The sequence below is a fragment of the Xyrauchen texanus genome, chromosome 16 (genome assembly GCF_025860055.1).
Source record: "Xyrauchen texanus isolate HMW12.3.18 chromosome 16, RBS_HiC_50CHRs, whole genome shotgun sequence".
Classification (NCBI taxonomy): Eukaryota; Metazoa; Chordata; class Actinopteri; order Cypriniformes; family Catostomidae; genus Xyrauchen; species Xyrauchen texanus.
In genome coordinates, this window is record NC_068291.1 from 26,317,950 (window position 1) to 26,345,145 (window position 27,196).

Here is a 27,196-nt window from a genome sequence, read left to right on the forward strand (position 1 = left end):
AATTACTCTGATGAGCTGGTTCTTTTGAATCTACAGCACGAAGCATATAGTATGAGCAGTGTAGTCTGATTCCCAAACAAATAATTACTCTTATGAGCCGATTCTTTTGAATTTACAGTGCGAAATATAGCGAATGATCAATGTAGTACGATTCCCAAACAAATGACTCTTACGAGTTTTGTTACCAGTTCTTGAACATGTATTCTACTGATGCGGACATCATACTAAGATACCCTGCAGTGTTTCCTGCAGTGCTTTTTAGTGACAACACTGACTCTGAATCGACTGATTGAAACACGCAGTGCAACCAGTGTTGTCAGATTCCCAAACAAATTACACTGATGAGCTAGTTCTTTGAATATACAGTGTGAAACATACAGCGTGACCAGTGTAGTCCGATTCCTGAACAAATGACTCTTACGAGCCGGTTCTTTTGAATCTACAGCAGAAGACATACAGCACAACCAGTGTTTACAGTGAGATTAGTGCAGTGCAGTTCCAGAACAAATTACTATGAATTTCATTACATTTATCTCTGATTTGTTTTATTTTACTCTGATCCAAATCTACTTGATTGAAATCTGCAACGATCTCATCATTTGGCAACACACTGCAGAGGGCAGTAAATGCAATAAAAATGCATTTCTGGTTCTCTGAATTGGTCAATTCTTACGATTCACATCCATAAGGATGAGCATTCAGCATCCTTTTTTGATCCATAGGAAAAAGAAAGTAATGAATGAGGACGAGTACATGATGACAGAATGTTTATTTATGGATTTATTTATTTTTATTTATTCTTTTAACAACACAATATAAGCACACAGGAAAACACACCACACATTAATAGCAACTCACACAACACATAACTACACAATGTCACAACTAAACATCATGTTAGATCAGTTTGCACAATGCCAAATATCAAACCACACCATAAACTAAAACAATGCAGAAAAGGCAGCCAGATGAGAACTAATTCTTGACTAAACTACAGCTACGGGAAACCGAACCCACTTTAAAAGCTACAAATGTAATCATATCTGATTACATCGCATACTTCCAGGGCTCATATGTACATGGAAAACTTGATCTACTAGTTTTCGAATGTTGAGAATCAAATTTTCACACTTTGGCTGCAACGATTGGAAGCATTTCATGTTTAACATCAGATAGACATCAGTGATGTCTTAAAAGGGATGTTACTTTGTGGTGGGATGCCATTTAGTTACTCTCATGTTCTTTCTCTCTCTCGTCTAACAATCACTTCCCACCCATATTACACCCTTCTCCAACTCTTTCTTTCTCTCCCTCTCTCACACCCCATCCCCCTACTTTCTGTCTCTCTTTTTCTGATTCATTTTTCATGCTTCAATCTATTTTCTCTCCTCCATTTGCAGTGGTTTACAGTAACTTGTCCCCCTCCCTGTCCCGTTCTCTGAGTGCATTACGAGATTCTCTCTCTCTTTCTGTCCTTCTCTTTCTCTGCCATATTATCTATTCCTCTCATCCCAGCTCATGTAGTCTTTTATCTCTCTCATGGGTCATCCTTCTTTCTTTCTCTATTTCTCCTATTAAACACAACCCCTCAATTAATCTCCTCTCCATCCCTTTGTTTAAGGTTATAGCGCTATCTCTCTCTATCCCTCTCTGTCTGTCCCTCTCTGCAGTAATTAATTGTGTGATCCATGATACATTCCCTCTTTCTTTTTAAAAAGCAGGTTTTTGTTGAGTTGCACCACACAATAGCACAAAAATTCTTACGCAAAACAACAAAACAGTAACATAAATGTTAAACTTTTATTATAAGAATCAGAATTAGCTTTATTGCTCAGTATGCTTACACATACAAGGAATTTATCTTGGTGACAGACATATACTGTTTATATATATATGTATATATGTCTGTTTCCCAAACTGGGGTTGGCTAAGCGTACCCCTGGAGGTATGTGAGGTGACAATGGGGGTTCGTTAAGTTCTTTAAATTTAATCAAATTCATCACATTTCTAAGATAACATTCAAACCCAGTTCATGTTTTTCTCACTGGCAAAAATAATTTGGTGTGCCCTCTAGTGTAGAAACACCAATTTTTACATTGTTGCATGATGTTTTTTCAGCAAATGAGCTCAGTCTTGCTAACAGTGTCAAATGTGACATAAAAAAGCACCTTGAGCTGACCACACAATTGCACAGATACTTACCGGGCAATGCCATACTTGCATACCACGACGTGATGAGGGGGAAGTTTTCAATTTATGCAATTATGTCATATCTAGCATACCCATATCAATCGGTAAGCCATTTATTAAATATGTATATGATTAATATAACATGTAAAAAACATTTACAAATATAGCATGTTAAATATAAGTGAGATTTTTTACAAAGACAATTGTGTTAAATATAGAACGTTATCTATGTGTTAGAGAGGAGGTACACGAATGGATTTTGAATGTTTGGAGGGGACGCCACTGTAAAAAGTTTGGGAACCACTGGTCTAATGCATATACATTTTTATCTGACTTGAATTTGAATGTATATCTCTAATAAAATAGAGCTTATATTAATAATTCCCCATTGGTGGAATCAAATAATTTCAGATTCTGATAATCAGCAGTGGTCCGGATCAGGAATCTGTTCCATCAGTATTTAAAGAACAGCCGAAAACGTGATGGCACCCAAATAAAATGTATAAATTCAAAGGTTATAGTCTGGGACAGGACACAGCTTTGGTGAGCCCATCTTCATGGCTAAAGTAGAGAGAAGAAGAATGAAGACAATGATTTGTAACTATGTGTCTGGGGGTTTACTATAGTACCTATAGTTTGGAGACAAGTTGTCATATCTGACAAAAACTTTCTGGAAAAACAATTAATATATAAAAATAAATATGTCATTGATTCATTATTATTAAGATTATTAAAACTATATATTTTTTTAGTTCTGGTCCATTTTTTTTTTTCTGTGCAGGCCAATCAGAGTTTAAAGGGTAAATTAAGATTTGCAAACTGTGACAGTTTGCAGGAATGTTTTATGATTATCTCAATTCTAAAAATGTTAAAAGGTTTTCATTTAGAGGTATGGTTAGGGTTAGTATGTATTGTTAATAATAAGCTTTATATAAAAACAATAGAGGTATATGGCATATTCTTATTTAGACATCTAAGTAAAGATACTTGAGTAGGTGTGTATGTCTGTACACAATCATATAGAGAATCTAATTTTCAGAAAAACTAACATAGACTTACACATGAAATCCTGAAACCAGCGTTCTGACCGATTAACAAGACAGGCTGTCCACTCACTCAGGGTCACCTTCTTATTCTTGTTCTTGTCACATGACCTGTGCACACACATTATATTTTAAATCTATCTGTGGACTTTCTTTGTCTCTCTCTCTCTCACTTTTGATTTGTATACATCTCTGTCTGTCTCTCTCGCACTCTTGTCTCTCTCTCTCTCTCTCTCTGCAGCTATCAGGCGTAGAGGACACTAGTCACATTAGAAGAGTAGGCAGGCAATAAGCATTCACAGCTCTGAATAAGAGAGAGAGATTGAGAGCATGAGTAAGAGAAGTGGATAGAGAGAGAGAGAGAGAGAGAGAGAGAGAGAGAGAGAGAGAGAGAGAGAGAGAGAGAGAGAGAGAAGGGAGGATGACAACCTGAAGGATTTGTACAATAATCAGATTGATGTTGGGGAGGGTTTGCGGTAATATTATGCTAATACAGGGAAGGTCAGACAGGAGAAAACATCACAAAATCACAATCTGTGTGTGTGTGTGTGTGTGTGTGTGTGTGTGTGTGTGTGTGTGTGTGTGTGTGTGTGCGTGTGTGTGTGTTTTTAGGCACAGGCAAGGGTTGGAGTCATTGTCTTTGTGTGTATGTGTGTCTTACTGGAAGAATCTTTGAGCACAGTGCTCCAGTGGCATTCGCTTATAGCGTAGCTTTGTTAGATCTCTCCTGCTTAATTTCCCATCCCTGTTGCGATCCAACAGAGCAAACCTTCTCTGAAAGAGAGACATTAAACGTAGATCTTTATGCTTTTAATACATTATTTAAATATACACTTTTACAAGTGTATATATTACACTTTAAAGCCTTTTTTAACTTTAAATGTGTTTCTATACTTTAAAACTTATAAGGAACCTATTGAATAATTTAAAGATAATTATTGAGCTGATGATCCAGTTATGTCTATTTATAGGAGTTCCCTCACCTGAAGTTTCCTCTGGAAACCTGTTTGGATCTGGACGAAATTGTCATCTTTACATATTTTTTTATAAAGCAGCACATACACAACATTTAGCACAACAGCAACATGTGTCATATGTTACTTGAATTAATTTTTAGTGTATTTGTTTGTGATCAAATGCTGTGCCAGCTTCCAATTTTCATGACAGAAACCAGGGTAACATATAATAAAAGATATTGCGACTTTAAAATCTTTTTTTGATAAAATCTCTAAAACTGAATCTGATCTATGCAGCTGCATGGCCTATGAGACATTTATTTTGGTGAACCACCACTTTAAAAAGTCTGAGGCTGAAAATACTGAAATATTACCGAAGCCCAAGAATAGCCCATATAATATTAATCTCTTTTGTTCTTATCACTTGAGTGCCAGTGCTGGAACATATGCTTAAGCTTGCAGTCTCCTGGTCCACAGTATGTGTTACCTGTGCGAGCTGGGTTCGTTGTGTGTGTGTAAGGCAGCTTTGTGAGGGTGCAGCTGGTGTGTATTTTTCTCCCATTCTGCTGAGCAGTAAAAACCAGTCCAACAGACGGTACGGGAACTGACCAAACTCTTCTTCAAAGCACTCTGCCTTGCTCACTGATGGAGAAACCACATCAGTGACATCTTTTAGACAACATCCTAGGATGCACAGGAACATTCAGTAAGAAAACAATTGCTGACAATCAGAGCACAACAGTCTGGTTTCGGAAGTAAAAATCCCATACATTTTTTCATAGACGAATTGATATTAAATGATACCTTATAAATCTTTAAAGACCAACCTACCATGAGCTCTGAGGTTGGTCATCAGTGGTATATTTTCTTTGTTGAAGCAATCAGTCTGCATTATTTAAACTTCATTGTTTTAAAATCTTGTTTAATAGCGGAATTCCTGGTAAATAGCTACATTAACAAAGATCCAGCATAGACAGATGCACCAAAAAGAGAAGCCCGCCAAACAAGTCCAGCAGCTGGCGCCCATGACACACATAGCTCACCCAACTACTAACTAATGGTACTATACTTTTGCGAGAGGGTGAGAGAAAATGACAAGTACCCATAATGCACTTCAACATGAGCAGGCAATCAGAACTAGCAACAGTTAGACTGTGACGGTACACTGCTCCCCCCTAAAAACAGCCGTCCCGGCATCTACAAACCCTATTGCGTACAGAATAACACACATTAAATGGTTTCACTCTGAGGTAACCAATTTAATACCAACGGAATTACAAACATAGACCTGGAGGGCCTCTGCTGCTGCTGAGGACGTCCCTCGTGGGCATCAGGCTGTTGAGTGGAACACAGGGAGGTTACTGGTAGCCTTACCTCTTGGGTTACCTTTTCCCCAATCACTAGCAGAGAGTCCCCCTCCCTTCTCTCACAACAATATTCCGCTGCCAATGGTTAGTACGAGGTGAGTTGGTCAAGAAGAAGCACCACTGTCCGTTTTCTCTGCCCTACCATCCGAATCCAGTATACAACATCAGAAACTTTAGCCAATACCTTGCAAGGGCCTCGCCAGTGACTGCAAAGCTTTGGAAAGCGGCCCTTTTTCCATTCTGGGCAGTAAACCTAAACTTTGTCCCCAGAAGCAAAGTCCTTGTCATTGCTGCGGACATCGTAACCCCACTTCTGTCTGGCTGTTGCACTCCCCTGCTGATCTCTTGCCTTTTGGTTGCCGCCGCAAGTAGTCCATACTTGGCCCCCCTAGAATTTCTGGCTCAGGAGAGGGCCCAAACACTAAGTCGATCGGTGTCCAGAGTTCCCGGCCAAACATGAGAACAGCCAGGGTGTAACCTGTGGACGCCTGAACCGCCGTCCAGTAGGACCACAGTACAAGGGGCAGGGTGCGGTTAAATTGCTCCACCAGACCGTTGCTTTGTGGATGAGAGGGATGGTGTAGATCTTTCTGATCCTCAGGAGCCGAAAACACTTCTCCAAAGACCTCCGCCTCAAAGTTGCATTCTTGGTTGCTGTGGGCTTCCCCCAGTGCCCCGAACCAGCAGAAGATTTCCTCCACAAACCTTTGGTCGGGTACCGCATATGCCTCGGGCCACTTTGTGAAGCAGTCCATGGCTACTACGACGTAGCGGTTTCCAGCCTCAGAGATCGGAAAGGGCCCCAGGATGTCGACCCCTACCCCCTCCATAGGCTCACCCACCAGGTAGTGCTGCAGAGGGGCATGCGGACATCATGTAGGACCCTTCTGTGTGTGCAGGCATCACAGCAGTGGATGTAAAGCTCCACATCCTGATGACACCCTGCTCAGTGAAACCGACTCCTCAGCTGTTTCAGGGTCTTTGCCACCCCAAAGTTCTAGAGTTTACAAAGAATGGTGTGAAAAGGGAAAAACATCCAGTATGCGGCAGTCCTGTGGGCGAAAATGCCTTGTTGATGCTAGAGGTCAGAGAAGAATGGGCCGACTGATTCAAGCTGATAGAAGAGCAACTTTGCCTGAAATAACCACTCGTTACAACCGAGGTATGCAGCTAAGCATTTGTGAAGCCACAACACGCACAACCTTGAGGCGGATGGGCTACAACAGCAGAAGACCCCACCGGGTACCACTCATTTCCACTACAAATAGGAAAAAGAGGCTACAATTTGCAAGAGCTCACCAAAATTGGACAGTTGAAGACTGGTAAAATGTTGCCTGGTCTGATGAGTCTTGATTTCTGTTGAGACATTCAGATGGTAGAGTCAGAATTTGGTGTAAACAGAATGAGAACATGGATCCATCATGCCTTGTTACCACTGTGCAGGCTGGTGGTGGTGGTGTAATGGTGTGGGGGATGTTTTCTTGGCACACTTTAGGCCCCTTAGTGCCAATTGGGCATTGTTTAAATGCCACGGCCTACCTGAGCATTGTTTCTGACCATGTCCATCCCTTTATGGCCACCATGTACCATCCTCTGATGGCTACTTCCAGCAGGATAATGCACCATGTCACAAAGCTCAAATCATTTCAAATTGGTTTCTTGAACATGACAATGAGTTCACTGTACTAAAATGGCCCCCATAGTCACCAGATCTCAACCCAATAGATCGTCTTTGGGATGTGGTGGAACGGGAGCTTCGTGCCCTGGATGTACATCCCACAAATCTCCATCAACTGCAAGATGCTATCCTATCAATATGGGCCAACATTTCTAAAGAATGCTTTCAGCACCTTGTTGAATCAATGCCACATAGAATTAAGGCAGTTCTGAAGGCGAAAGGGGGTCAAACACGTATTAGTATGGTGTTCCTAATAATCCTTTAGTTGAGTGTAGATGGTGAGAGTGTCCCACTGTGAGTAATTTCTTGAGTAAGGCTTTCATCCAGAATCTTTGGCCATAGAGGTATGGCCGGAAATTGCAGAGCGCCCTCACCACTGCCAAAAAATCTCGATGGGTGACACAATATTTCCTCTCAGCTTAACTCAAGGCTTGGCTTAAATAAGCAACGTGTTCCCCATTGTTGTCCACCTGAGACAACACTGCCCGACACCCATGTTGCTTGCATCAATGTCAATGATGAATGGATGCACTGGGTCAGGATATGCACTGGAGCCCCAGACAGAGTCTCCCGCAGCCAATGAAAGGCGTCTTAATTAAAGGGGTGGCCTTTCTCTGTCAGTAGGTGCAGTGGACTTGCAATGGTGGAAAATCTCTGCAAAAATCGCTGGTAGTAAGATGCCAGAACCAATAAATTGTGCAGTTCGGAAGTGTCCTTTGGCATGGGCCAGTCCCGTACTGCTGTCAGAGGCTACTCCCACTGCGCTTGTTACGTTTCCCATAAAAATTGTTCTTGTGGTGAAGGCACAGACTGTCTAGACGGATGGCAGCAAAAACTTCCTGGAGGTGTTGCAGAGCCCCTACGAAGTCTGGGGCATGTACTAGCAGGTCATCCAAGTATACCACACAGCAGTGACGAGAGTCACCCCTAAGAACCCACTCCATCAAGTGCTCAAAAGTGGCAGGGGTGTTGCAAAGTCTAAACGGCATCACCTGGAACTGCCAAAACACTTGACCGGTGATATTGGGCTTTGCCTCCAGAGCCAGCTGCATCTGCCAATACCTGCTTTGGAGGTCAAGGGAGCTGAAAAAACTAGACACGGCAATGTAATCCAGGGTGTTCATCAAAGCGTGGCAGTGGATAGGAGTCTTTCCTTATGACTGCATTGAGGCGTCGATAGTCAACACAGAATTGCCAGGAGTGGTCCTTTTTTTAACAAGCACAGCAGACTATTTGACAGCTCAATGACTCCTGCCTTTTCCATCTCCAGAATCTTCTTCTTCGCTGCTGACTGCTTGGCCAGAGCCAGTCGGTTGGGCTTCAGGCGTATGGGTGGAGCAGTGCCGGTGTCAATTTCGTGTTTTACCAGCCCTGTCCACCCACACTCCTCATCTCATGCCACAAAGATGTTCTGGTTTTTGTCAAGCAGTTTCCAGAGCTGCTGAACTTGATTAGTGGTGAGTCCTTCCCTGCTGCACTGCCACAGTTCGTGGACAGCCTTGATGGTCTCTGCTGATGGGGTTTCCCATTGCAACAAACTACCAGTGTGGGGCGGCAGTAAGATCTGGACATCGAGGGGCTTATTTTCCTGGGGTGACTCCTGGGTCTCCTGGCTGGTTGATTTCCTCCGTAGGTTCCTCCGTCATATGTGTGTGTGTTTGGTCTTTTGCGTGTCTTTTGGTTTAAGTTCTACATTAAAATATTATTTATACCATCAAGCCAGTTCTCGCCTCCTCTTTCCATTAATACCTTTACACTGGCCAACCAGAACTCATGGGTGATGTTATCGGTACCCACAGTCACTTGCAGGAACTTCCTTTCCTTATGGCTGTCTGCTTCCTGGTCACAGTCCTCATCTGCTTTAAGGTAGCTGACTAGCCAGGGGGTTGTGGTTCTATGGTCCCTGGCAGGACCCCCAGGGCTGACAATGGAGATGGTGGATCCTGTGTCAATCATGGCTCAGCCAGTGTGGCCATCGAGGACACAGAGTACGTAGAAGCCCTGAGTATGGCCCACCAGAGAGCACTTGCCATGGAGGGGAGTAGAAAGTGGTGAGTCCCTCCACCCTGCCGCCCGCTTTTAGTTGCCTGGTAGATTGCCGCCTCCATCTCGGCAGGAGTTCTCTGCTCTCAGCCAACAGGGTAGCTGCTTCCACCCGACACACCACCTCAGTGTCTCCACCCTCAGCACATTCAGCCTGCTGTACTTTTGCATGGAAGGCTGCTGGCGCTCATGCTGTAAGAAAAATAGCCTCTGCCCATTCCATCTCTGCCAATACTTGCGCCAGATACTTTAGGACAGTGAGGCAAACATTCTGCCACATCTTTTCAGTGAGGACGGGAGCTGCCCATGCCTCCATGGAATGCTGAAAGCCACATGCTCACTTTCATCCATTGACAGGAGATCCTCCACCTGGTCTGAGGAGGCAGCCACCTTGAAAGAGGCTGTCGAGCCGGCTGGCAAGCAGGTGTCACCCTCTGGGAAGTGGACGCTCTGGCACTGGCACCAGCTACTTCCCTCTGGCTCTAGTATTTTTACTCTGAAGAGTGTAGAAGCAGCTAATTCTCATTGTCTGATGTCACATTGTAGCTCCTAAACAAGGCCTCCCAGATCCCGAAGGATTAAGTCTAAATTATCATAAGACATCCCACTTCTGACACCAATTATAATGTTTCAATGAAGGCAAGTGCAATGGTTTAGTCACACACATGAGCTTTTATTCCAGCACACAACACAGAACATGCTTGGAAACACTTTCTTATTCGTTTTTGTTATTGGTGGTTTGCATTCTTAGTGCATTACCGCCATCTACTGTGAGTAATGGATCAGAGACTTTCCTACTGTATACTTCACCAGGCTTATCAGGACTAAAAGCTTCCAATGCCGCTGTGTGTTCAGCTCCTCCCTTTTTAGCTCTGAGCCCCTCATATCCCAGAGATTGAGAAAATATATATAAAAAAGGGGGCCTATATTCTTTCAATCAGATTTGAACTTTTAATAAACTGCAATATTCTTTAATGATGGATCCCTGTTCTTTAATGTTATATATTGCTCTCCCTTCCACTAATTTGTTTCTTTCTTCTGCATATTCTCTGCACTATATTATTACATGTTCTACTTACTCCTTAACCCCACACCAGCTGCATAACCCTGTTGGATGTTTTCCTATGAAATGCATTGTTGCATTTAACCCTGTATGCCCCAATATATAAAATCTGGAGAATCTCCACCACTATGTCTTATCAGAATATTGAGCATCCAAACATAATAATGCCGATCCTATGCCATTTATCTTTTGTATTGCAATCATAATGGCTAGTAATTCTCCTGTAAATACTGAAACATTATCTGATTTCCTTTTCCCTTCTGCTATTTTCCTGTCTTTTTCGTGGATCTTTAGATGCATCTGTATAAACTTGTCTAAGACAATCATATTTTGTCCAAATGTACTCCTTTGTTATTTCTGCCTCTATTACTATCTGACCATTTCCTTGCCTTGTCACTAATAGGAATAAATCTACTTTAGGTTTTAGCATAATCAGCATAATTTGGAGGTTAAGATACTATTGATGCAACTTTAAACTACTTTAATTTAATTTCTTATACTAAATCTTCAATAATCCAGCCAAAGCTAGTTTCCTTTCCTTGTCCATGTTCCCATTCTTCTAACACATTTTTCTGAACAGGTGCTGATCTCTCTGGCCTTGTATAATTAGCCCAGTATGATTTTATTATTTACTGGCATCTCATCCAATTCCACTTGCAATCCCAAAATTGGAGAATATGGTTATAATCCACAATTCAACTACTATTAATTTGCTCACCCAAGCACCTAACTAATGGTGCTACACTTCTGCCAGAAGGTGAGAGAAAATGACAAGTAACAATAATGCACTGCAACATGAGCAGCCAATCAGAACTAGCAACAGTTATACTGTGACGCAACAAAATATTGTTTCTATACTTACAGTCAACAACCTAAATTCAAAAGTTTTATATATTTCCATATTTTTCTGCGGTAATGCGCGCAACAAGCCACGTGATAACATGCGTGGATTGATGGTCTCATACACGAAGGCAACTGAGATTTGTCCTCTGCCACCCCGATTACCACAAGGATTTAGAATGCATTGGGAACTGTGCATTCCAAATTGGGGAGAAAAAGGTGGAAAAATTAAATAAGGTGGATAAACAGTTGTTATTTAGGCTTAAGAGCGGAAATATAGACATTTTAAATGAGCTGAAAATGTAAAACCTTTCTAGGAAAAGTGATATATAAAGTAACTAAAAAGCAAAATATTTAGTAACGTGATTACCTTTGAGATGGAGTAATCAGTCAAATAATCTGACATTTTTAAGTAATTAGTCATTTGTAATGGATTACCTATTTTGAGTAATTTACCCAACACTGGTTGATACACAAGAGATTATAGGAGTCTTTAGGGGTGAATGTGCATATAAGTGTACAACAATTTAAATAAATAAGAAGTTTGTGTGTATTCAACAGTGGCCAAAATATGCAAAAAAAAAAAAAAACGGCAAATCCAAACACAAAAAATCAAACCATAAAACACAACACCAAATCCAGAAACAAAACAAGTTAGAAAACAAAACAGCAAATCAGAAAAACACAAAAGTGGCCATTCACAGTGTGGTGTGAATGGCTAACATTGTTTTTTTTTTTTATTGTTTTATTGTTATTATTATTATTTTTTTAAATCATTAAATATATGTATAATTCTACATCCTTGGAAATTCTCACCTAGAGTAAGTCAGTATATCTAATAGCTATATTCTACAACCTTTACACTATGAAAATAATATCATGGTAAACTTTCTGCAATTTTTTCTAAAATATTTGAACACTGTGCTCACAATTGGAAACGCTGGCTTCAAATGTAGAAAGTGAGCCATCACATCGGCAGTTGCAACGTTTAGAATGTGAAAATGCTTTTTTAATAACAGTGTTTGTTGTGTTGAATATGCAAGTCAATTGAATGAAACTTGGACAATGGCAGTTTAGCGCAGTTTGTAGAATCTTTAGACGGCCCATTACACACCGTGGATAAAAAAAGTTTTCCCATTAGCTGTTTTTGCTCTCTGTGTTATAAAGTGTCCCATGACTGTTTTACTGAGTAGCAAACCACTCACAATTTTCAGTGATTGAGCATTTGGAATTAATTTTGAAATAATTCAAAATTCTCTACAATTGTGTTTTTTGAATTGCTGTTGTGTTTTCTAACTTGTTGTTTTGTTCCTGGATTTGATGTTGTGTTTTCTGATTTGCTTTTTTGTTTTTGGATTTGCCATTGTGTTTTATGATTTGTTGCTGTGTTTCTGAATTGTTATTTTGCTTTTGGATTTGCCGTTGTGTTTTTGTTGTGTTGTTGTTTTGTTTTGCACTTCAGGCCACCGTAGTATTCCTACCAAGACAAGCTCCACTATGTGCCTTGCCAATGCGTCGTTTTTTGCGGCAAGCCTCCCTGTGAAGCAGACACTCGTTGCCGTACGTCTTCCCCAGAATGCTGCACACTGGTGCCCCCTGCCTGTAGCCAACAACAAGCACACACAAACTAGTGTATTAAATTAGTTTAAAAACGGTTTAACTTCTTATTACAATACTATTCATTATAAGTTATATTATTACAGATACATGTAGGGGATACTGGGGCTAGTTGTCAACATTTTTTTATTTCTCAGGGTACAGTAGGTTATTTTTTTTTACATTTCTGTAAAGCTATTGCAAAAAAACATGATATTAAAATTGTAGTTTGGATGATAGAATTCACAGAAAACAAAAAAATTCTCTAGTCTGTGAAACTTAATTTTTTACTAAAATCTCAACTAAAATTGTATCACGATTCCACCTGAAATTTCAAAATAGCATATGTGGTGTATTCCAATCCCTCTGCATATCTTTTCTTTGCTAGTGGCCCTTTGTCTAAGTTCACTGTGACAGAGTTAAAACTCCAATGGTTTAATGTCTGAGCTGCAGGCCATAATGTGGTGGGTTTGATTCCAAGGAGTCTGTGAGCCATCTTACGTCATTGTTCTGTTCTTGATCATGACACTTTGGCTCACTGTCAGCATTCTGGAAATAAAATGTCAGCTCAGGTGTCTTGGAAAAATGTTACTCATTCAGAGTGGCTTACCGCGGGCAGGTCTGTGGACACACACATTTTGGGACTAGGAGGTCTCCTTCCTTCACTACTTGGCACCAGGAACCGATAGGACTGTTACATTTCAACAACTGACATAGTGATTCTAAAGAGAGAAAAAGAAAGATGTGGGAGTAGAAAGGGAGAGAGTGGAATTTTGAAAGGCGGAAGCAAATTTTTTTATGTTGAATTGTGAAAAATGATTAAATAAATACAGTGGTGGCCAAAAATAATGGCACCCTTGGAAAATATGAGCAAAGAAGTCTGTGAAAAAAATCTGCTTTGTTCCTTTGGATCTTTCATTCTTCCATACAGAATCTCTCCAGATCCTTCAAATTCAGAGATCCATGTTGGTGGACTCCCTCTTTAGTTCACCCCACAGGTTTTCTATGTGGTTCAGATCAAGGGACTGGGATGGCCATGGCAGAACCTTGATTTTGTAGTCAGTGAACCATTTTTGTTTGTTTTGGATCATTTTCCTGCCAGAAGATCCAACCACGGCCCATTGTAAGCTTTCTGGCAGAGGCAGTCAGCTTTAAATTTTACAATTGTTGGTATTTGATAGAGTCTATGATGCCATGTATCCGAACAAGATATCAAGGACCTCTGGCAGAAAATACAGCCCCACAAAATTAAAGATCCAGCACCACATTTAACCTTGGGCATTGGGTACTTCATCATCTCTGTGTGCGCCAAACACATCTCTGGTGTTTGCTGCCAAATAGCTCTTTTTTTGTTTCATCTGATCATAGAACCTGGTCGCATTTGAAGTTCCAGTAGTGTCTGGCAAACTGAAGACGCTTGAGTTTGTTGTTGGATGAGAGAAGAGGCTTTTTTTCTTGAAACCTTCCCAAACAAATTGTGGTGATGTAGGTGTAAGAGACTTTCTGACCACAAGACTCAACACATTTCTCCAGCTGTGATCCTTGTAGCATTTTTGGCCACTTGAACCATCCTCCTCACTGTGCGTGGAGACAATATATGCACACGTCCTTTTCCAGGTCAATTCTTAACATCTGCAGTTGATTGGAACATGTTCATTATTGCCCTGATGGTGGAAATGGGTATTTTTCAATGCTTTAGCTATTTTCTTGTTGCCATTTTCCATTTTGTGAAGCTCATCAACCTGTTGCTGCACATTATAACTTATTATTTGGTTTTACTGATTGTGATTGATGATTAAGAGAATTTGGCTTGTGTGTTACCTCATATATATATCCCTGTGAAACAGGAAGTCATGGCTGAACAATTTCATGTTATTAGTCACCCAGGTGCACTAAAAAATTTAAAACATGAATGGGAATATACTTCAGATATATTTTACTCATAATAAATTCTAGGGGTGCCAGTAATTGTGGCTAATGTGTTTTGGAGAAAGATATTTACGTAATAATGAGATATTTCCCCTCTTTCAATTGTTTTACTTCAATCAATGGTTAGATTTGTGTGCTAAAAAAAAAAGAAAGATCAAAAGGATAAACGATGCAGATTTTTTTCACAGCCTTCTTTGCTCATATTTATCAAGGGTGCCAATATTTTTGGCCACCACTGTATGTGCAAAGGTGTGTCACTGATAGACTGTATAAAGTGTGTTCAGCCCATCTCACCTGGATCTACTCTGCCCAGATATGGCCTCACCTTCTCTTCTGTCTGGCTCTGTTTACGATGGGCTCTTCCACCCTTTCACACACACACAAACACAAATAAGTGTAAAGCAATAATATCATGTGAAATGGTTCAAGAAAACAGGGATTTGTTTTATTTAAACAGTTCAAGGTACACTCAGTATTTTTTGTTTTTGTTTGTTTGTTTGTTTGTTTATGACATATTGGACTTGCAGTGACACCTAGAGGTGTGGATTTAGCATCATTAAAATGCAATAGTTTTTCTTTACTGATGCCACCTAGAAATTCACCATTCAAAGTCAGCCATGGTTAAAGGAATAGTACACCCAAAATGTTTAATTCTGCCATAATTTACTCACTCTCACTCATCCTACATGTGTATGACTTTTTTTCTTCTGCAGAACACAAATTTTTTGGAAGAATATCTAAACTCTGTAGATCCATACTATGCAAGTGAATGGTGACCAAAAAAACATTGAAGCTTCATAAAAGCAGCATAAAAGTGGTCCAAAAGACTCCAGTGGTTAAATCCATGTCTTATGAAGTGATCCAGTTGGATCTGAGAACAGACCAAAATATTATTGAGTTAAAATTGTTTCTAATTCAGAGGCAAATGAAAAGAGATTCACAATTAGAAAGTTTAAAAAATGTAATTTGATCCACAAATAAATGTAGAGTTTCACAAAAATTTAATTAATTCACAAAGAAACACACACAAATATACTGTATGTTAGGAGTTTCACAAAAATAAAGTGAATTCACATGTAAATAAAATGAGATTTGCAAATAATTTTGTTTTGTACCATTATATTTTTTTAACTCACAAACACAACTCCAGTTGCTCTGTATGCTTAAATGTTTGAAATTAGTTTTGTAGACAAAAATATAATTTTTATATTTTTCATAATTCATTTATTTAATTATAAAACTAACTTTTAATTAAAAAAAAAGTTTTTGAAATTGACGACTTGGACAAATAATAAATAAACGCAGCCATTAAGTGCCCAAAATAGATGGGAACTCCTTCAATACGGTTTAAGAAGCATCCCAGGGTGATACCTCAAGAAGTTGGTTGAGAAAATGTCAAGAGTACATGTCTGCAAATTATAGGCAAAGGGTGACTTATATGAAGAAGCTAAAATATAACACAGTTTTGATTTATTTTTGATGTTGTTTATTTTGTTTACAAAATAATTCCCATAGTTCCATTAATGTTATTCCATAGTTTTGATGACTTTGATTCTGAAATGTGAAAAAATTAATTATAATAAAGAATGAGTAAGTGTTTCAAAACTTTTGACCGGTAGTGTAGGCCTATATATGTGAAAAATGATTAAGTAAATACAGTGGTGGCCAAAAATAATGGCACCCTTGGAAAATATGAGCAAAGAAGTCTGTGAAAAAAATCTGCTTTGTTCCTTTGGATCTTTCTGTTACGAATGGAGGCAGACGAGGTGAGCGGATCTAAATGCAAACTTACTTTATTAACTTAGACAATCAATAAACACAAAGGAAAACCCTCAATGGGGAAAAGAACATAACACTGAACACACGATGTAAACAAAACTGAGAACTCGGGCAGGGAACACAAACCAGGCATGACAACATTCATAACAGAACGATTGACCGCCAAATATGGATCTAGCGACTTACTTTACAGAACTGACCCAGGCGGATTTGACCATCCGCGAGTACTCCCACTTCTTTTCCGCTGTTACCATCCGCACCGGCTTCGACGACACATCCCTGAAGACCATCTACCGGCTCGGGCTACCGACACACCGGCAGAGGGAATTGCCGGCCTCCGGAGACCTCACGTGGAGGGAATATGTGAGTCTAATCTTGAGAGAACTCGCCGCCGGGGAACCACCTCTCTCGATCCCGGTTTCCGCCTCTGGGGTTTCCGTGCCTGGTATGTGTTCCTTTCCCGAGTTCTCAGCTTTGTTTTCATCGTGTGTTCCGTGTTATGTTCAATTCCCCATCGAGGGTTTTCCTTTGTATTTATTGATTGTCTAAGTTAATCTAGTATGTCTGCATTTAGATCCAGTCTCCTCGTCTGCCTTCGCTGCCTCATTCATAACACTTTCATTCTTCCATACAGAATCTCTCCAGATCCTTCAAATTCAGAGATCCATGTTGGTGGACTCTCTTCTTTAGTTCACCCCAAAGGTTTTCTATGTGGTTCAGATCAGGGGACTGGGATGGCCATGGCAGAACCTTGATTTTGTACTCAATTTAACAAACAATAAACTGTAATGATACTAAACCTGTAACACTTGAAAAATATAATAAGATCAAATTCATTATCACAAACGGACCCACTTTATATTAGGTGGCCTTAACAACTCTGTACTCAACCATTTGATATAATGTACTTATTATGTACATACATGTTGTTACATTGTAATTACATTTAAAGTACCTGCATTTAGTCACATTTGTAGTTACTGTATTAACTTTACCCCAACCCTAACCCAACCCTTACCCCTAATCTTAACCCTACCCGTACTTCAACCTCAGTAGCAGCAAATGTGGGCATTTTGCAGAACAACATGTAGTTACACAATAAATACATAGTTTTGTATGTATTTAATGTTAGTACATAGCAGTTTAGGCCACCTATAAAGTGTGACCACACAAACTAATAACGAACATTACATTTATAGCATCAATTAATCTTGGTTAATGTTAATTTCTACTGATACTAATAAGTTTACATAAAAAGTTTAATGAACTAACATGAACAATAAACAATAGTATTTTGATAAACTGACATTGATCAAGCATTATAAATGCTGTAGAAATACCATTGTTCATGGTCAGTTCATGATAAACAATGCATTAACTAATGTTAACTATCCTAGGGCCCCCAACACTGCACATTTTGTATATCTCCCTTTACTGGGTCTCCACTAATGAGCTAATGAGTTGAATCAGGTGTTTTTGATTAGGGAGATGATGAGACAAAATGTGTTGTGATTGGGGGCCTCCGTGAATAGGGTTGGAGCGATTACAGCACAGTAAGTGTGAGATTTTACACATGAAAGCCTCCATCTGAAACTACCTGATTTATAAACTCTACTTCCCTCCATCTCTTTCACTACTACTGTAAATGTACTCTTTTGTCATGATATCATATTGACTTATTTTGCTCTTTCATGCCAACATAGATCATGTCAATACACTGCCCTATTTCAGACAAAAAAACTGTAATTCAGTGATGGTTTTTATTCCACTGAAAATACAATAATCTTACCAATAACAATTCTCACAATTTTGTTTCTGTGACATCTAAATTAACAGGTTTGATTCAAGTCAAATATATTATTAAACATGTCTTAATCAACCTAAATACATTAGGTCATGGCAACAAATTTTTTTTAAGAGTTAAATCAAGTGGCTCCTTATGGTAACAATTGGAGGTTACTACTTTTTATAGTGCAGAGTGGACTGACAGCTAAATCATTATGCTTAATGCAATATGAGCAAATTAAAAACACATTATGACCACTATAGACCACTTACCGTGACGGCACCAAGGTGAAGGGTCATTGTCAAGAACAGCACATGACAGAGCAGGTGCATAGCTGCTGTGTCCAAGCTTGTGGAAGGACGTTTATGAGTCTGAAACATGCATTCAACAGGTGTGTATTTTCAAACAAAGTTCTGTCTAAAATATTACCCTGAATGCTCCCACTTACCCTAAAAGATATATCTCAGATGTGTGGGGGAAAAGTTTGTTTCTCTAAACTAAAAACTTCTCAGAATAAGAGTAGGGAAATTAAGAGTGTGTTTAAAATTTAATCAGTTTCCACCAGAAAGTTTAAAAATGTTTATCCTGAGTACATCCTGAGAGAGAACTCTTTAATTGAATCAAGAAAACGCATAACTAATGAAAAATTAAGACAAGGTTTAAAGAAAATGCAACCTCCATGTTCAATGTTAAGATTTAATCATATCAACATTAAGTCAAAGTTTGAAAGATCATATTTCGAAAGTAGAGAAAACAGTCCTCAAAGCACAAACCTTGATCAAAGCTGATTCTGTCTGTTCGCTCTCTTCTTTAAATAACTCAAAGTGGTCTCAGTATTGTGTGTAAGCCCTGGAGTGCTCATTAGATGTGTGTGTATGTATAATAATAAGAATAGAGTGGCCCCATCACTGGGAAGTCATTACTGTATGTTACTGCTCTGAGCAGATACAGTTACGTTAACAGAGCAGTCATGCATCGACAGAATCATTCTTTCATTCCTTTACATTTCCGATAATTGGTGTTGAAATTCTTACCAGAGCTTCTCTCTTATGATGTCTCCTTTCCTCTTTCTGTGCCTTTTGTCTCTTTGGCTTCGTCCTCTTCTCTTTCTCTTGCTGTATTTTTTTTTGTAAGGCAGTCACATACCTTTCTTTTTCCCTTCCACCTCTGCCCCTCCTTCAAGTTGTCTTTTATCTCCATCTTCTCTCTTCTCTTTTATTTGATAATCTACTTTTACCGTCTCCTCTTACCTGGCCCTCCACTCCTCATTTCCTCTCTCGCCTTCTCTGGCTTCACCTGAGATGTCTTTAATTAGCAATCCATTTACAGGATGGATGAGCACACACACACACACACACACACACACACACACACACACACACACACACACACACACACACACACACACACACACACACACACACTCACCTCGACTCACACATGGACTTGAAAAACATCTAAAGACACTGTATAAACCTGCACTCTCTCTTTCTCTCTCTCTTTTCTCTCCTCCTACTCTGTACTGTGTTCTTCCATCTGTTTTGTTGGCCTGTAAATCTTTTTGTCTATGGAGCAATGCCAACCTCAATGAGAACCAGATCTCACTCACTCTCTATTCCTCTCTCTCACACATGCACATACATAAATACTCACTGGAGACTGATGAAATTGAGGGCATTGGGCCGGCTGGCATGACTCAGAAACTATGCTTTGAAATTCTAAAACAAAAGTCTTTTCTAAACTGTTGCATTTATCATGTCTTATTATCCTCAAATCTGCACACAAAAACAAACTAAAGATAAGAGCAATGAAAACATTTCATTTTTATGCTTACGTCTGCACTGAATTTGTATTTATTTATTTTATTTATTCATAATTATTTTGTTAAGTACATTTAGATTAAGTAATTTCTACACTGAATAAGTTCATTTAAGTGGGAACTTATTAAATATTAATATTAAGCATATTCAGAATTTTATTTGATTCAAAGATGTAAAAATTAACGTTCTAGCAAATAGTAAGTACATATTATTTATCATTGTTTGTTATATTTAAAATGTGTCATCATGTATCAATCCTACATTATAAAACCTTGTCATATTTATTCGCTAAAATGAGTACATTTTAGTTAACTTTTGAAGTTGGTGTTCCCAGCATGCACCAGGCTTGAATAATTAATGAGCTTTTTGGTTTCACTATATTTGCAGGGTTATTCATAAAATTTTTATGGTTGATTTTGTTGTTACGTTTGGTAACGTCTTGTTTTGTGAAGTCTGAAGTTCTTTCCCCCGCTCAGAATTACCCATTCATGATAATTAAAAAACAAACAAACCAAAGAAAAAAACCCACTTGTGATTATTACCGTCATTGTGTTTCTCGCAAGTATTTCGGTCTGTGTGCACAGCTTTAATGGAATCATCAACAGAAATGCAAGGTCATGTTGTCCAGTAGATTGCATAGCCTGCCATGCATTAAGCATCCCTGTGGAAAGCTTTCATGTATCATGTGGTACATGATTAAATATGTGTTTACAAGGAAAGTTGAAAGTGTGAAATGTTATAGTAATAAGTGTATTTAAATTTCACTACATTTATTGACGTGTCATGTACATCAGATTTTTAAGTAAACATTACTGTATTAACTTAAATGTTTAAGGTAAACACACTCACTCACTTTAATCAATATTATGCCACAAAGAAAATGTATCTTATTTTTATACCATTAACATTTACTTAGATAAACAGTGAGCAACAACTTGCGAAATAAAAAAGTAACTAATTCAGGTATTTTTTTTCATTGTCTGTTAGTGTGTAAAATTCTTTCACAGGTGTTGATGTGGTTATTTTAAAGACCTCTGATTATACTCAAACACAAATACATACAGTAAATAATGACATCTGTGGTGTCCTGCAGACTTAGGCCTCTGACCTTTTTAGACCTTTGACCTGTTGTGCTACAACATCAATCAGTTTGACAGGATAGTTTATTTCCCATTCATCAGATTTGCTTTTGTTTTTGTCACATTAGTTGGAGAGCTCCCACATGATGATTTATTTGTTATGAGTTTAGTATAAACAGGAGACAAGCTCTTTCATTATGTACACACACACACACACACACACACACACACACACATACACACACACGTCGGGGCCTCCCAGGAGCAGGATTGAGAAACACTGCATTACGGCATAAGCTTGAGAAACATTTGTATGATAGCGTCATCTGGTGTTTACTGTACAAAGTGTTAGGAACATTAAGTTGTGACAAGCATCTTAGTGAGAGTTTTTGATGACGTGTTCAACATCACAGAAATAATTGGTTATTTGTTTCCAGAGAATTCTTCTGCTCGTCGTATTTTGCAAATAATGTTATGAATCAGTATACGCTGTGGTTGAGTTTTAGTCAGGTTTTTGGAATGACAAATAACATTAAATTTCTATTGCCAAAGTTGGCTGCATCTCTCTCGCAACTCTCTCTCTCTCTCAGACTGTCTGAAGTCTGAAATCTCTAAGGTTTCTGAGCAGATACATTTTTAATAGCTAGAGCTGTTTTCCCTAGTCTATCGGGGAGGAAGGAAAACATGCTCTTTCTCCTCATCTGCGTGTGTGTGTGTGTGTGTGTGTGTGTGTGTGTGTGTGTGTGTGTTAACGTTTTTTATTTGTGAATGTGTGTCTCTCTGTGTATGTTTCTTGTGTGCGTGTAGGAGAGTAGAGTACCTTATGCACATATGCACAAGTGCAATGGAATGTGGATCCCTTGGTTTATACACACCAGGCAACACAACTGTAAAACGTACTAGTACAGTAGCACAGACATCACCAATCAGCATAGACAGCAGTTATAAAGTATTATTGTGAAGTTGTGGGGCACCATTTGTAAACACCATGGGCCGTCTCCCATCATGCATTGCTCTCTTGTACACACCAGGGTCTAACCCCCCCATCTTGACCATGTCTAGAGAGGGGGGGATTTGCACTGAGCCCACATGCCCCCACCCCCTCCCCCCATCTGATGCCCCCTCCTGCATTGACGGCAAAAAGATCAGTATTGACCACCTAACATACAAGTGCCCCACTAAATATTGCATCGTAGTACTGGCCCTGCCCCCATCATTACTAAATCTAGGCCATTTTTTCATAATCTTCTTGCATTTAAACCCATCCATACTGGTCTGTTATGATCAGTGTTGGGTAAGAAATTTAAAAATAGTAATCCACTACAAATGAATTATTATTTCAATAAAATTATAATCAGATTATTTTAATAATTCCATCATTGGAAAAGTAATCACACTACTAATTACTTTACTTTTAAGTTACTTTCTAAAATACTTTTCCATTCAACAAATTCTAAATAATGTCTATATTTCTTTCTTTTTCATTGTTACACACATATCATACACTATATAATAACTCTATAATGTACTTAAAAGTGATTACATTAATTTAAAGTCATTAACTGTAATCTGATTACAATAATTTAAAACGTAACACATTACATTACTTTTTGACTTTTACAGTACAGTAAAACAACAGTTACTAATTACATTGTAATTGGATTACACCCAACACTGTTTATGAGTTTGCTTTTGTATTTAGATATTTAATATTACATGTATGTACAATAACAATAAAAATATATAATTTCTATCAACAAATATATAACACATATTTGTAATTCCACTTACAGTAGTATTCTGTTGATTGGTGTAACTGCAAAAGGTATAAATACCTGGTAAGTATACTAAGTACATACAGAGAACATTTTATTAGTCTTCCGAATCTGATGTCAACACCGACATTCAATAGTTGTGTGTGCTCCTGGTGTTCTGAAATATTCGGTTTCTGAGATTTTCGGTTGCACTGGGTGGAGCATACATTAATATTCAGGAATTTCCTGTTTCATGTTAAAGCGGCACTGAAAATATTAGTGCCTGCACAATCTATAAATTGTTGTGAAAGGATGAACAGTTAAGCTTAACTTCATTTGATGTTGAAAAGTAATTACCTTTCCAAAAACATAGTTTAGATGAATTGTAATCCATGCAGGCACTAATATTTTCAGTAGCTATGTTTCCATCCAAGGTTTTTTTTTTTGCAACAAAAGTTGTAGCGCATTAAAAACTTACCGATATAGCTGATGGAAATGGAAATGATCTATAAAATTTCACAAGTGTCGACATAATATTTTTTCATTTAACTCTAGCACATAATCTCTATGTTGATGCTTAAAATATCATGAAAAACTGGTTTGGAAACTCTTTTTGTCAAGAAATTAGGCATTAACACAAAAATGTAGTGTCACATGACAGAATTTGCCCCAATCGTTAGCCTGTGTTAATCATGACGACAAGAGATACATCCTTGAAAGCCATTTATGCCTCTAATGGATTGGTTTTATCAGTATACCTGCACAGATCCGATACTGCAAACACATCTGCGTCATGACACTTCTAGGAGTGCCAACACAAATATCTCTCATGCGCCTTATATCTCTCATGCACTTAATTGTGCTTTTTTGGAACACTAATATAACCCAATTATATAAATTATTGTTAATACTTTTGAAAAAATGCCAGCAAATTCCCCCTGTATTAAATGTAATTATTACCTAACCAATAAAGCACTAAATCACAACAAAGAAAACAACAACAACAACAACAACAACAACAAAAAAAAAAACACCAAATTAAAAACTATATTGTTAGGCCTTCAGAATGGCCTTTTCTTTACACAAATTTAAATTAGCCACACCCTGTTTTGTAGATTAAAAAAGTCAGCTGAATGACATTATTAAAATGTTCTGCCCTAATGTAGAATGTTTAAATCTAACCCTCTTTACCTCAGATTTAGTGTCTGACAGTGACACTCATCTGTTCATATCACTTATCACTACACTTTATTATTGATCAGGGGTTCATTTCCATGCTCTCTCTCCCTCTCTCTCTCTCTCTCTCTCTCTCTCTCTCTCTCTCTCTCAATTTTCAATTTTTGTCCATTTTAACAATACTTTATTTACATGTTTGTGTTTACATACAATATTGCCAAAGCATTAATACACAAAAAAGATAATGACAAGAGAATTATTAATAATAATAATAATAATAATAAAATAGTTACAATTAATAATTAAAATAATTAAAATAAGGTGCCGGGTAATTAATAAAATCAAAACTATAATAACAATATACACAGATTGAAAAGTTTTCTGCAGGGCTGTGCGTCAGCATTTCTGTTCAAATGTTGTCTAAACCACATGCCTTTCTAGGTTTTAATTTCTTGTGTCTCTCTCTCTCTGCTAAATTATGTATCTTCTTCTATCGCTGTATGCGGACTTTTCTTTTCTAAACGAAGAGCATGGACGTGAATTAAGGTTGAGATTGTCGCAACAAATACCAACACCACGTCAGCGCATTAGTCATTCGACTTATAGAACATTCAAATGCACTTAACTCCAACTTCTGATGGCGTGCAGGTCAGTCATATTACTTGAAACACAGAGGGCGCTAGAACAACTAGAAAGGGACACATCATTTACTGATGATTTTATGTGGCCAGATGTGGACGAATGTCGCTAAAGCAGACAACAAAAGTTGCTAAAATTGTCGCTATTCGCTAGATGGCTCTTTTACTCGCTAAGGGGGTCAAAAGTCGCTAAATCTAGCGACAAGGTCGCTAAGTTGGCAACATTGAGCAAAACAGCGCGAAAAGTGGTTGGAAAATAGATTAGTGTCGCTTTAACACGAAACAGAAAACTAATGAATATTCATGTATGCTCCGCCCAGTGCATCCGAACATTTTCAAAACACCGGCCACAGAAAGCGCGCAGCACGTGCACGTGCACGTAAAGTGCGCGGCCCTCGGCTCTGCAGCATGTCCTACGTCAGCGTCACGCTTTCAGCGCGAGTGAGAGTATGGTCTCTGCTCTAGCGCACGCTCCGCTGGTACATCAGCTCACCGTTCTGTTCAAGCTGTATAAACAAACTCGCTTTAATGTTCGCTTCGAAATAGTATATAACTCGTTTATTTTTAAGCATTGAGTCGCAGTGAGCCAGGTGATGATGGACGTTCCACCCTTCAGAGGATGATGCTGAAATTAGTCGCAAACATCGTGATGGAGTCTAACTTCATTGCAGCATCAATTCTATTTTGCTTTAGCACATTTAAACGCTGCGCTGTGCGATAATACTGATTTATAATACTGATTTGTATACCATGCAAACGCTGCACTTTTCGGTCCGAAAATAGGAATGTATGAATGTCTTTTTTCGGTTTGTTTATAGACACGTTCTGTGTTAGTAGTAAATAGTTAAGAGGCTGGAATAGTCGCCCCGGTTAAGAGTAGCATATTTTATTTAAACGAGCATAACTTACGCTTTCATAGTGTAATATTTTGAAATACTATATATTACTACTAAAACTATATTTAGTAGGCTACTCTAGTCTACATGAGTTGTGTTAAGTAAGAGGAACGTTGATCTCTCAAATCTTGAGATCTTGACATTGACCTCATGGATAGGCACGAATGATCTTCATCAAACAGGTGAGTTAAACCTAAAGCCATTTACATACGACTATTTTGAAAGCTGATTCTGATATATTTGGGGCATATCGGTTCAATGAGTCTCTCTTAAATATTGAATGTAAGAACTTAAATGTCAAGTTTGTTGTTATGGTTATTTCTGAGCATTCATGTATGTGATACAGATGGCACAATTGCACTCTATACAAGAGCTAATGTTTTTAACTATGAAGCCTTCTTTACAGTAAGATTTGTGTGATTCTTAAATCCACACAGTATGTGTGTTTGCCTTGCTCATTCTGTTCAGTTCAGATTCACAATGAGGTTGACTACTGTTTTAAGAACATAAATGACCTTTGCCCCCAGTTCGCAACTGCTCTTTACACCAGTGTCCAGCCAAGCTGAAGTCAGAACAGAGAGGAAAATATGATTTACGCAACCTCTGTGTCTGTGCCTGCAGGAAAATGTGTTACTTAAGAGATGCCCACACATATTCACTGGACCGTATCAAATATGTGTATTCAGAACAACTTATGTAATTCAAAAGTAAAACGCACATGAGATATGTAGTACTACATGTGGGGGCCTGGGTAGCTCAGCGAGTAAAGATGCTCACTACCACCCCTGAAGCCTTGAGTTTGAATCCCTGGCATGCTGAGTGACTTCAGCCAGATCTCCTAAGCAACCAAATTGGCCTGGTTGCTAGGGAGGGTAGAGTCACATGGGGTAACCTCCTCGTGGTCGCTATAATGTGGTTCTCACTATCGGCTGGGTGCGTGGTGAGTTGTGCGTGGATGCCGCGAAGAATAGCGTGAAGCATCCATATGCGCTACGTCTCCGCGGTAATGTGCTCAACAAGCCATTTGATAAGATATGCGGATTGACCTTTTCAGACGCGGAGTCAACTGAGATTCATCCTCCGCCACCCGGATTGAGGCGAGTCACTATGCCACCAAATTGGGGAGAAAAGGGGAGAAAATAAAAAAAAAACGCATTTTGCATTCAAGTTAACTGAACTGTGCATTTCATTTTAGTATTATTAAACTTGCCTGGAAGAATATCTGATATTTGAAGGGAAAATCCATGACAGAGGCTAGATTGCCTTTTCACTTCTTGAATTCCAAAGTGTCTGTGTGTGTTTTGCTTTCAGTTTGAAATATGTTATTTGTAGAATAATAATCACTAATAAGCAATAATTTACTATTGTCGTGAACTTGTCACCTGTATCTGTCCCATGTGTTGAAGTACACAGGCATTTTGGAAGCATGTACTGTGGTGGAGGCCTAAAAATACTTTGATCTCTGACATTATGACTTCCTTTATGTTCTTGTCTTTCCGTAACCAGCACTAGCCCTGCTTTCTACAACCACTCTGGAAATAACACTCATTAAGAAATGGTTTA

The 27,196-nt window shown here is 38.7% G+C and overlaps 2 protein-coding genes across 4 annotated transcripts in view; one reads left to right on the forward strand and one right to left on the reverse strand.

Moving 5' to 3' along the window:
* Nucleotides 1–767: 767 nt before the first annotated feature.
* Nucleotides 768–19,720, reverse strand: LOC127657347 (SPARC-like protein 1). Of its 2 annotated transcripts, none has more exons than XM_052146093.1 (9): nt 19,305–19,720; nt 18,543–18,641; nt 15,000–15,072; nt 13,387–13,498; nt 12,662–12,780; nt 4,677–4,831; nt 3,895–4,007; nt 3,250–3,344; nt 768–2,751 (listed from the first exon to the last, which is right to left on the reverse strand). In XM_052146093.1, exons 2-9 carry the CDS (start codon nt 18,600–18,602, stop codon nt 2,699–2,701), a joined length of 780 nt encoding a protein of 259 aa, XP_052002053.1. In that variant the 5' UTR covers nt 18,603–18,641; nt 19,305–19,720; the 3' UTR covers nt 768–2,698. The 2 variants fall into 2 exon arrangements, with proteins under 2 accessions (XP_052002053.1, XP_052002052.1); XM_052146092.1 differs by having other exon boundaries at nt 4,677–4,873.
* Nucleotides 19,721–25,209: 5,489 nt separating this feature from the next.
* The window catches only part of ccser2a (coiled-coil serine-rich protein 2a), a 78,642-nt gene continuing 76,655 nt past the window's right edge, over nt 25,210–27,196 (forward strand). The window contains exon 1 of one of the 2 annotated variants that reach the window (XM_052145384.1): nt 25,210–25,815. The gene's annotated coding sequence lies outside the window, so the exon portion shown is untranslated. The remainder of the gene's footprint in view (nt 25,816–27,196) is intronic. The other variant, XM_052145383.1, reaches the window with a different exon arrangement.